Raw genomic sequence first — 13,111 nt, 5'->3', positions numbered from 1 at the left:
GAAAGAACACGTCGGCGATGTTAATCACAACAGAACGATCACCTCTGGATTGGCACATCACTTTTCGACTTCGAACCACACTATAGACTGGAATAACAGCTCCATGCCCTACGTAGACGAGGATTACAGACATCGAGTATTTAAAGAAGCAGCAGTTGTATACGTATGGGCAGTAACCTAAACAGAAATCAGGGGGCCATACTGAACGATACTTGGAAAAATCTAATTAATTCCCTTAGTTCAACAGAGCTACAGTACACGAATAATCATATTACGCATTTGCATGTAACGCGTGTTCATGATGCTGAGTAGATATGTCACACGAACGTGCTACCTAACAGGTACTAATGGTTCTTTGTATTCTTAAACCTTTTTTGCATTTACCATTTTTTGTACTGTGCAAGCCTTGAGAAAGCTAGTCAGTTACTAGTGAAACAGGTAGGCAATTTGTACAAACAGAAGTACGTTTTAAATATATGGTCAATTTAACAATGGCTTATATATTGTTATAGAATGTGAGTAAGTTGCTAAAACATGACCTTCCCTTAGTGAATCCATGTTGTTCATTGGTTCACTAAGGGAACCAATGAACAACAACCCATTTCTGAATGCGAGCCCCAACCAATTTTTCCATAATCTTCACCACCATTCCTGGGATACTAATTGGTCAATAGTTGGATACATAGGTCTTTGCGCTACCTTGGTGCAATGGAATTACCATACATTCCTTTGGAATCTTCCCTGTTCTGAGGCTCATATTAAAGAGCCTGGTCAAAGGAATAGCTATTTCAGCTGAACACTCTTTTAGCACACATGATGATATCTCATTAGCACTTGTGCTAATGAAAATACTTCAGGCACAAACTTTGTTTGCTTACATTTGGATAAAGGATTAAACCAAATATATATTTTCTTGGTATCTTTAATTTATTTTAGTGTTTTGAATCTCTTTGGTAAAGGTAGAAATAAGTTCAGAGTTTGGGCACAAAATATATCTTTGATTTTACATTTTTGTATTTGTTTTATGCATTTCCTAAATGCCCTTCTAATTGTCTGTTCCCATTGCTTTTTCTTTTTAATGAATTGCTGAATTTGTATGTAAGAATAAAGTCTACTATAATTTGTTTACTATAATAGTTTACTACCAGATTACATGTCATTGAACTGACTAAGAATGAATTTAGCTAACATTTCCTGTATTCTTTTCATTTAGTGTTAATTGCAGCATGGTTTGAGCCAAGTGTAGTAGTTGCTGTTGTGCTTTGCAGAGCTCTATTCTTAAAGTTTTTTTTTTTAAATGACATGGTCTGTGAACAGTGCTTTTTTATACTTTGCATTATAAATGTTTAAGCTGGCCCTTCCTTAAATGGAATTGACTTGGATTTAAAAGAAATGTACTTCTGGTATAATGTATTTAAAAAAAAATGTTGGTATTTTAAAAGTGATATTCTCTGGGAATATCTATGTTTTTAAAGACTTTTTGATATCTTGCAGGTAGATAATTTCTTGACGGGAAAAGCACCACTTAATCTTACTATGAGGCTAGGTGATCACATGATGTTTATTCAGTTGCAACTTTCAACAATGGCACCAACCAGCACTGGGGACTACAAACAATATTCTGTCAGCCAGAATACCAGTTCACAAAGTATGCCCACTCCACCTACCACACCTACATCACCGTCTTCTCCATCATCTCCACTCCCATTTCCTATTCTTTCTACAACCTTACCATCATCTTCAGTGCCTCCATCACCACCACCATCTCCTCGAATACAAGGACCATCCATTATGGAATGCCCAGGACAATCTTTTTCTGATGATGCTAAAACAGCTCTTAATACCCGTGCCCTGGCAGAAGCAAGCAGAAACTTGACCCAAACTTTGAGGCAGTTATCTTCTGCTGCATTAGGGAAAAGATTGAACTGTGAAGTAAGTAAAAAGTGATAGTTATATAGTAATTATATAATTAAATACAAATAATTAGTGATAAGTATTTTTGAAAAGTTAATGTAGAAGTTTTTAAAATATATTTATATTCATTTTAATGACATATGCACAAGAACAAAATAAGGTTATTAATTAATAGTGCTAATATTTTGCTCTTTCAAATGTCTTCAGAGCAAAAAACGTATTGTGGTGCATGGTACTAAACAGTCCAGTAGGTGTGACAGAAATTGTAATGAACAGTGCAATCATGCCTCCCCTCCTCCAAGGTTGAATGGGAAAAAAAGAAAAAAAATACAGCTGTTAGGCTGGTGTTGATCTTAAAATAATTGTCTGCCAGATTTTTGGATTGATGCATCTATACTTATGGTTTGTGGAATATCATTGCTGCTGCTGACAAGATCTGAATTTAAGGTAGTAGAAATAAATATTCCAAAAATTTTGATTTGTATATTGAAAGGTTTGGAAAATGGGGAAATAAATATTGTGTATTGTCACGAGCAAAACTTTAATGAATTTGCATTCTGCTGAAAAAAGTTGTTGATGGAGAAGAGTAGGTGAACAGAGCTTAACAGAACACCAGCATTAGTTTCAAAGTTTGAGAATAAATCTACCACGACCATACATAAGCATGCATTTTGATATAATTAGCAACCCAGTTGCAGAAATCAGAAGACAGACTATGTGGTTGGGACTTACTTAATTGGTCTTTCTGCCAAACTCAAATGTTTGAAACTAAACCATTTGAGACAGACGCCCCCCCCGCCCCCCACCATATATTTCCATAGCATTTGTCCAAAGGTGGTTGACCTAGTTAGCATTCCTAGTTGATGTTCTGTCCATTCTGGCAATCATTAATTAGCTGTGAAACTTCAACGTGCCATAAAAGTTGAGTGTTATTGGCCTCTCCATTACTTTAGAAAGAACCAAAGTGAGCAAAATTTGATAAGTTGTCACATTTCTTAGGAATGCATTGAATATCAACTAATTTCCAGGTTACAGGTTAAATATCAGTGAAATAGTAGAGAATAAAAAGACAGCTTAGAACACGAGTCAGCTCTTGGACACCATCTTCAGAATAATTGGAGAACGATCGGAACAAGAAATGCCTCTTGATATCCAGTTTGCACAAGATTCTTCTGATTTTTTTTTGGCAAAACATCAAAGGAAACATTAAATGTTGCATGTTTGGAATTGGAAGAGGTCATTTACCAAGACCATTAATGCAAGAATTGGAGGAAAAGAAGTAAAATATAGGCTTTTACTCTGGTGCCCTCAGTGGAGATGGAAGCAATGTGAGGTGAAATGTTTGGTTTTGTTTGCATGCTTTTCTGTTTTTTTTAATGTGATACTTCCAAGGACTCATCAAGGGAGGGCACCAACTCTTCAGCTCTCTGTCTCCACCACTCATCAATCCACAATTACAATGAATTGCAACTACTATCTACACCCTAGATGGCAAACCTATGGCACATCAACAATTTACAAGCAATATACTCTTATAAATTATTCAACCATTTTTTAATTATTAATGTACAAGTTAAATTTTGTTTTACATGAGAGAGCAGCTATGAAGACATGCATATGATTGATGCAGTATTAACAAAGATCGCACAACCCAAAGACAAAGGCAACTGACAATTGTTGAGTTGAAATGCTAATTCTTTTCAACTGAATTCCATAACATCGGAAACTGTCATAACAACATTCACTATATATTTCTTAATTTAAACACATTCACGACGGGGTGTCGTTTATCGTTCCAATGCAACTTATCATTACCAGCGGCCTCAAGTCACACAAAGTTTCGACCCTTGGTTGAATTTTATTGCTGCTTGTTTGCGCTTGAGCTGGCAGGCAAACTTTCACACATTATATGGCATGTTTCTATTGGTGTAGAATTTTATTTTAAGTTAGCCTTTGTGATCTGTCATAATGACATCGAATTTCAAATGAAATAAAACAAACACTGATTTCATGTAATTGAAACATTGGGCAATAGTTTTTAGTTAGATACTGTGTTTCCGGTGCAACATATGGTTTTGCTTGAGTCTATGCAGTATAGTTTCTGTAAATAGGGACATGTGATTCATTAGTTAGTGCCATTTTTATTCCAACTGTCTCTAATTGCACTATTTGTTGAGAAATATATTACACAGACTGCAAAAGCCTCTGTACCTTATTCAGGGATACAATAAAATTACTTGTTTTTCTTGCATCTGTGGTATAATGGCTGGTGGGGAGAGCATACTGTTAACCACTTGAAGCAAGTTACCGTCGCCTCAACGTGAACATGTTTAAACATTTTTCATGTGCGAGGTATATGCAAAACTTTTTAATGTCTTCTTTTTCATAAAGTAAAATCAGGGGTGCGAGTTATACGTGAGGACAAGTTATAAAATTCAGTAAATACGGTCAGCATTTCATCAACAAGTTGACATCTTTCTGCTGCTTCCCTGCTCAGCTGACTTCTGTGGTGAGTTACAATGCATAAATATTTTTATCACATTTTTTTTTTTTTTTTTTCAAACCAACATCATTAAAATCAATTTAATAATACAATAATCAGTTTTACAATGAAAAATATAAATTTTTGGTGATTAGAATGGATATGTCGATGAAAATTATCACAAATTGATTTAATGATGCTGGCCTGAGGAAACTACAATATGCTACAAGATTTCATTAGTCCAGTAATTGATAACTAATTTAAATGTACTTTTTATTTGTTAAATTAATTTTCTATTACTTTTTCCCCCATTAAAAACCGCCCGGCATGTCAACAACTCTATTTCTGAATTTTTGGCACTCGCACATAAAAAGGTTCGCCACCACTGATCACACCAACGCCGTCTACTGCCCACCACCACTAGTATTTTCACAGACAATTGCAAACATCCATGACAGGATTCGAACCTGCAGTCTTTTGGCTGGAGATTGAATATGAAAACCACTCGGTTTTCATAAAACTGAGTGGTTTTATGAACCACTCAGCCAACCAGGCCAATAAGATGGTTGCCTTTAGTAAGATGGCCTAGCCAGGATCATGTGGCTAGCTGGCTTGCCTGCAAAAGTGAAGTGTCAGATCTTGCTGTCTTCCCATGTCTTGCTGTGATGCTCGTGTAGCATCTGTGTGATGGGTACATGGAGAACATGAAATCACTCTCTTGAGAATGACTCCTTCATCTTCACAGTTATCTGCATCTTCACAAGGCCCCATGTAAGTTCAGAAACTGTCAAAATATCAAATGGCACAAGAAACAAAAAACATCAGAATTATCAGGAAAGGTTTGAAGGTGAATAGATTTCCAAGTAAGTGAAAATAACAAATAAAAAAAAAAAAAACACATTCAGAGCAACGCTTTTGTTGCAATATCTATGGAAGAAATGCAATTATGGTTATTCTTCACAAAACAGTAAACTTTTCCAGAGTAATAATATCAGAGTGGCAGCTCATCAATATTCCAAATGGGATTGGCTTGGAAATAAAAGAACCAGGAGCAGCAGCCGTTAGGATAGAATCTTGTCCCAACAAGAGACAAGATTCCAACTTATGTGAAAAGTTAAGGTCAAGTTAACTTCCATCTGGTGTAAAAAAAAAAAAAAAAAAAAAAAAAAAAGCAAGCTATTTCAATTGCCTTGTCCTTTGAAATGCTTCAAGTGCCAGAAATATTTTCATGTTTAAATGGTCTATTGTGTCTCTACCATCTTTGCTCAGTGCGACAGTAGACAGCATGAGAGAGAAGGAAAAAAAAGTGAAACGCTGCAAGAAGAAACATCCAGTTTTACATCCTGAATATTTCGGTGATGAAAGGATAAAGATTCAAAAAATCAATACTGAACAATTCTGCATCAGTAAGTGAAGTGGAAGTTTATCACATCTGTTGTGTCCACTTACACTGAAAGTAACAGTTAAAGTATCTAATTCAATTCCTGGATCCTTTAGAAAGGATCCAGGAATTGAATATGATTCCATATCTGAAAATGCACCAAAAATTTATCACTATACAATAAAAGTGTAGTGGAATGGGGCACAGGTGCCACCAATGCATAAATAAAAGCCTTCAGACATTCCAACAGTTTACTGCCCACAAAGAAGTTTGAAGTTATTAAAGTCCCAAGTATCCTAAATGGTGTATGGTTCAACAGTTTAATTTTTTTTTTTTTCTTGAGGAGAAAGACACCAGCTGTTCATAATTTTCTGAAAAAGAACAATCAGACCAATAAAAATAAGACTTCGCAAAAACAAAAGTCAAATGGATCCATGAGACATAAGTAATTTACTACCTTCCTATAATTATCATAGATTTTGCTGAAACAGATGGCATTGAGGTCCTCTTGCAGATGCATAAACTAGTATATTTTTTGCCAGGCAGGAGAGGAGACTTTAAACTTAGTAACATACCATAATATAGAATATCACCTATAAGGACTGGATATAAACCTGCCAGAGAGGTAATCTTGTGAGCACCCATATCCTAGTCCCTCAAATTCCACTTAAATACCTATAGAGAGACAATAGTCATTTGCCTCTTAGTAGACATTATCACAAGTATTATTCAGCACTTTTATTTTTTTTTAATCACTTTCACCATAAAAGGTTGTAAGTCTATGGTACATCAGTACTGTAGGTGGGCTAAGGAATTTTTTTACTAATGTTCGGTTTAATTTTATTGAATTTTTTTAGTTTGGAAATCCCTGCTCTAGAAACCAAACATTGAACTTTTTTTTCTAGTCACTACAGGCTTCCAATACACAGAGCAGTGGTCTCCAACTGGGAAACGAAATTCATCTCTCACCTAAGGATGACTCCAGACATCTTTGCCTGTGATAGGATTTGAACCCATAGTCTACCAGTTGGAGAGCAGGTACATCAACCACTAGGCCAACATATATTTATCAACTTCTGCATTATATTACGGGACAACATTACTCATTTTGCAGTTGCTGTCTTATATATGTGCCAGTTAGTAAATATATGTTGCAGCAGAGGATTACAGAGAACATGCTTAACAACTCATCTCCAGACAAATTTTAGCATGAAGGAGAAGTGGAAAGAGTCCTGACATAACACTTCAACAGGGGACTTCCATGAATTAGTGAACCCAATACAGATGCCTTCTGGTTTTGACCTATCTCGGAAAACTTGGTCTATCCTTTACAGAATCTGCACCAATCATGGCAGATGTGCAGACCACCTCTACAAATGGGGCATGATTGCCTCACCCAGGTGTGTGGCTGTGGATCACCCCACCAGACAATTAGTCATATCACAGTAGAACATGTCCAATGTGCATACAATGGAAACTTGTTGGACTTCATCCACATTACACCAAGTGCAGTTGATTGGATAATCAACCTAGATATACAGTTGTAATCTATACTTGAGTGTTTCTTTTATGACTGTTTTTATCATGTTAAGTATTTTGTCTATTTTACACTGAATACTACACTATATATATTAAACTATATAAACATATAGTTATATATATTTTTTAAAAATTACTGTAATGTAACTTTCATGTGTGAGCCATACGCTAAATAAATAAACCTAAACACCATAAGTAACCTTTTTTCCACATGCTTATCTGAACATTCAGTGCAATTAACTTAAGTCTTTTCACCATTCCACTTTCTACTCTTTTAAGTAGGAGGTAGAGAATGACTTTGGGAGTGATCATTTTCATGGGATGACCACTGTTTTAAATGGTTATCACTCATGGATATCATAATGGAAAATAGATCAAACTGACTGGAATACATTTTCATCTTAGCAGAATTGATTCTGCAAGATCCAGCACCTTTCCTATTTATAAGCAAAGCAGTGAATGATATGTGTATAATACAAGCTACCACAAATGCAATATCCAAAATATCCAGGGCTGGGTTCCTCCTCTCCCTAAATCTTGATAGAATGCAGAATGTACACAAGCCAAGAAAACTCAAAGCTTTGTATCATTTGCAGATAACCCATCACAAGGATCTAAATTGCCTTTAAATGTGCTCATTCTTTAACTGCTGATTTTATATTCTACTGACATTGCCCCATGTGCTGAATTAATTTTGCAAAAAATTTATATAAATAAAATCAATTAAAATTCTTACAAGTAAGAAGTCTGGACAGCATCATACATTCTTGATATACACTTGTTCACTCACAAAAATGGCAATAATAGTGTTTTATAAAATTTGCATAATCTGCAAGGGGGGTGCCCACTTGACGGCATCATTTTTTTCTGTGCGCGAGTTAACTTGACCGTAGCAGTTAAAGGGTTAATGTAATGCATCAAAAAAAAAAAAAAAAAAAAAAGCATCTTCCATAACAGATTAGCCAAATCAGGTAGTCTGGGCAAAATCTAGAGAATGAAAGTGAGATAATATAGCACACAGCCATTTTTCATCCTGGAGCATAATGGATGTGAAATTGCTGATCCAAAAGCATCTGCAGATGCTCTTAGGGAGAGTTTGCTAAAACATTGGTAACATCTGAATTCCTCCAAATTCTTGGCAAAGCAGAAAAAAATTGAATTCTGTTCTCTTTGAATAATTTGAAAACTTGGCAATTTGCCATCCCAGGAACACGAACTGGAAGACGCTTTAAAATTGTCCAAATCCCATGAGACTAAATAGCATTGATTATGAGCTGGTCAAACATCTGTCATTGTCTTCAATGGATCAGCTGCTCAACCTCTACAACTGAATCTTCAGTTTCCAGATTCCTGTAAAAGGGCAACTATAATTACCTTTCCAAAGCCAAAAATTCCCACAAATTATTCTCAGGTATCTCTGACCAGGTGCTTGTATAAGAACTTGAAAAAAAAAGTGGTTAACTGTTGTCTTTTATGGCATCTGGAGAGCAATAGCCTATAGATTCAAGGCGTAATCTTCTCTCTCCTCAACCTATTGGTTGGTGGGTTGTTGATAGTGGTCATCTGTTTTGTTGTGCTGTTAGTTTGACTGTTTGGTAGCCTCTTTCATTTTTGATGTCACTCATGTATTGGGTTCTTGGTCTCCTTCTACCAGGCCTTCCCTCCATTCCCTCAATCAAATTTGTAGTCCAGTCTGAGTGTCTTAATCCTATAGGTGTCCTATCATGTTATTTCTCCTTTTTCTAACATATGTAATGTCTTTTTTTTTTTTTTGTTCTGCCTTTCTAAATACTTCATTTGTAACTTTTTCTATTCATGCGATCTTCAGCATTTCACACCAACACCATATCTTGAATATTAGAAGTCTTAATTCCTCTCTTTTTTGCAGAGTCCATGTTTCTGATCTATAAGGGGCCACACTCCAGACAAAGCTTTTAATAAAGTGCTTCTTTGTTCTCAATGATATATACTCTTAGATGTTAATGTTCTTTTCTTGTTAAATGCCTTTTTTTGCTTGTTATTCTTGTTCTTTGTTTTCACATCTATTCCACTTCTCCCATCTGATGTTATTAGGCTTCCTAGGTGGGTAAATTCTTTTACTTGCAATAATTTTTTCCAATCTGTTACATTTATGATTCAATCCCCATCACTGTTACATTTCATTATTATTATTTTTTTATCTCATTGATTTTCATCTTACGTCTTTCATTTGGGAGTTAATTCATCTCTGCAAGTGATTCTTAGTTATTTTCCATTTTCTGCTATTAAAGCTATATTATCTTCAAATCTTATTGTATTATAAAGTCTGCCAATTGATCTTTATTCTGCTATTGATTTTTTGTTGAATTCCTTTGAATTTGAATGTCCTTTGAAGACATAATCAGGCTTCCAAAAATATCATTCCATTAGATGACTGAGTTTGACTGATAAATATCCATCATATATTCTTTTCTAAGAATTAGTACTTAGCATTGTTTGCCTTTGAAAGGGGGGAGGGGACCTTTCTTTTCATCACGAACTTTATTGAGCCTTCAAACTTTGAAGTTTCAATAAAGAGGCAGGGAAGAAATCTATCCTCTTCTTCTTTGTTCAAGGGGTTTCACAAGATTCTCTGAAGTGTTTTGCTGTTTGTTACTCAATGGAACATTTTCCTTTCATTGTAAGCAATGTCCTCTATATATATGTGACTGTTATTTATGCAATACATGGGGACAGTGTAATAACTAGGCAGGTTCACAGACACAGGGGCCCAGGATGAAGTGGGGGGAGGGACTCTGAAATGGTATATCAAAAAATAGTATTATATTTTTATTTTCAAATTTTTAGTTTTGCTGCCATGGGGATCAATTCATAAACATATAATATTTATAAACAAAATTTCTTCCAGTGCGTCCTGATTGGACGTCTTTGCTGTCCATGGGATTTTTAACATTTGTCTGTATAACCGCCTCTCAAAGGCTTCAAGTTTTTTTTTATTGCTCTTGTCTTCAAGGTCCAAGTTTCTGCACCATACAGCAGTATAGACCATACATGGCATTTAACTATGCGTGCTCTAAGTTTAAGTTGCGGTTACACAGTGTTGATTTCATCAGGAGACAATTTTTTCTTGCCATTTCAATTCTAACTTTAATTTCCATTTCTGTATTGCATTCTTCATTTAACCCACATCTGAGATATTTAAACTTTGTCACTCTTTCTATTCGTTTCCCATTTAAAGAAAGTGATGAATTAAGAATTGGTTTCTTGCTTATGACCATGAATTTAGTTTTGGTGAAATAAATGGCAATTTATTTTTAATCCCATTTTTTCACTCTCTTCATTCACTAATTCCAGAAGATTTTGAAGATCCTGAATATTGTCAGCCAGGAGAGCTATGTCATCAGCATATTGGATGTTACTGATGATTTCACCACTTACATTAATCCCTTCCTCTCTTCCTTTTAAGATTTTTTTGAAATGTGGCTTCTGAGTATATGTTAAAAAGAAGAAGTGACAGCACACATCCTTGCCTTACTCCTCGTTTCATGTTAATGGGGTCTGTAATAATGTCATCAACTTGAACAGATGCCTTTTGGTTCTAATATAAGTTTTGAATGATCCTGATTTCTTTACTATCTAATCCAATTCCTTTTAATAGTGCCATCATTTTAGTATGTTGGACTTTGTCAAATGCTTTCTCAAAGTCAATGAAGCAAATGAATACTTCCTTGTTTTGATCAATACATTTTTGGAATAAGATTTGAGAGCAGAAAAGAGCCTCTCTTGTTGAGAGCAGAAAAGACCCCCCCCCAATATCTTCAAAATATTCAAATTTAGTATGCATGCAAGTTATTTTACATGACAAGGAAAAAACTACAAACAAACTGATTGTAATGCTATGCCCCCCCTCCCACCTTAACTAACTTTTACATGCAGCACTTTGAAAACAAAATACTTAACCATAGCTATGTACAAGCCCTTAGTGTGGTTATACTTTATTATGTATTTGCTATTTGGCCCCCCACCTTGGATTCTTTTATTACTTACCTAAACAGCCAATGACACTGCAAAATTCACTTCACAGTTGGAAAAAAACAAAACAAAAAAAACTGTTCTCTCTTCACACATTAGTCACTCGGCTTTCAGATGATTCACTGTTGTTTTCCATTTATAGAAAACCAACACAAACAGGAAAATATCTACTTAAACAATCGCATCTTCATACAGCCCAACAATATGGTATTCTTAAAAACTTGCACACAGGGCTGCTAGGACTGCTTATTCTAATGATGCAGCTCTTCCCACCAAACTTAAATATTTTCACCATACTTTCCTGGCCAACAGCTACAGCTCCTACAAAATAGATAAAATACTATGACCCATTTACTTTCCCTTCCTCAACACAAGATCAAAACACCACTATGCCTATTCCCTGTGTCTGAGGTACTTCTGAAAAGATAGCCAAAGTATTAATAAAATACAACCTTCACCACATTCAAACTAAATGTTAAATTAGCAACTCTGATCTGCTCTCCATTCTGCCTTGGCTTATCCTGAAGAAGTGTATGAAGTTCCATGTGACTGTGACATGGCCTACTATGGACAGACTGGAAGATCTGTTAACATCTTAATATCCAGCTCGGAGAACATTAAAAATATATTATATTCACTACCATTATTATGGCAAATTTTTTTTTCTCATACATACTCATACAAACATTGAGTTTGTACTGATTGCATATCCTCCTACAATCAGATAGCATTAAAATTTTAGTCCAGTTGGGAAACTTGTCCAGAAGGACAATTATCTTTTGAAGTGACCTTTTTTTGTCAAGTTTAGTACCTCTTTAAACACCTAGCATATACTAAAAGTCAGTAATTAAAAATTTAAAGAAAACTGCAGATGAGTTGTATTTTTGAGAGAAAGAAGTAGAATATTTTATTTTGCACATGAATTTTGGATTGTCATATCCACTTAATTCTTTTCAATTGGACATTCTGATCTTTGTTTTTACTGAGTATTTGTGTGGGGGCGAGATAACTGAGAAGTTTATTCTGTTACCTTGCGTTTCAATGATGTGATTGCACCAGTTTTGTTTGTATGGATGTTTTTAATTTTGAATGTCTTCTACTGAAAGCAATTAACTCATATTCAAGTTAATTGTACTGTGTTTTGTGTCTTATTCATTTATGCCACCTTTTAATTTTCTTTTATCTTTCCAGATTTTGCACTCTTCAAAAATCTAGAAGAATGCTAGAAATGTTCTTCACTCTGATGTTTATAAAAAATTAACTTACTTATTTTTGATCATGTAATTCTACCATTTAAGAATGTGATTGTATATTTGCTGCAATATAATGTTTTGTCGCATATTATTTATATTTCTGAGGGATCATATAGAACTTTTTATTCCAAACTGCTTTAAATGCTATGTGAATCATATTTATCTATAAATTATCTTTTGAAAATGATACAAGTATGCAAATTGTGATGTATTCAATGTTATATAATTTCTTAATTTCAGTTTGACCCGTGTGTTGTTGGTTTCAGTTAATTATTTTTTATGTGGCTCTCAACCACAAAGTTATTTGTGAACCTATAGTATGTTTGTACTATGGATGGGTTAAGGCTTTTTTTCTATTTTTATTGATTTCATATATATATATTTTTTTTTACCAGGTCCAGAAACTTTGCTTTAGAGACAAAACATGGAATTTTTCTAAACTTAAGTGAAATGCAAAGATGGCATCATATGATGGCCATATCAGAAGTCACTGAGCTCTTCAGTAATCCTCATTCTACTGTTAATATTTGT

General features: G+C 34.7%; 1 protein-coding gene across 1 annotated transcript in view; it reads left to right on the top strand.

Moving 5' to 3' along the window:
• The window catches only part of stx (ubiquitin-like domain-containing protein stuxnet), a 106,954-nt gene that overhangs the window by 72,298 nt on the left and 21,545 nt on the right, over positions 1-13,111 (top strand). Inside the window, exon 4 of the mRNA XM_090414243.1 lies at positions 1,495-1,754. Coding sequence (XP_090270369.1) covers positions 1,495-1,754 — 260 coding nt within the window. The remainder of the gene's footprint in view (positions 1-1,494; positions 1,755-13,111) is intronic.

Source organism: Typopeltis vanoorti, chromosome 25 (assembly GCF_054136105.1).
Source record: "Typopeltis vanoorti isolate ZY-2024b chromosome 25, IOZ_Tvanoo_1.0, whole genome shotgun sequence".
NCBI classification, from domain to species: Eukaryota; Metazoa; Arthropoda; class Arachnida; order Uropygi; family Thelyphonidae; genus Typopeltis; species Typopeltis vanoorti.
This window is presented reverse-complemented; position numbering and strand designations above follow the sequence as displayed.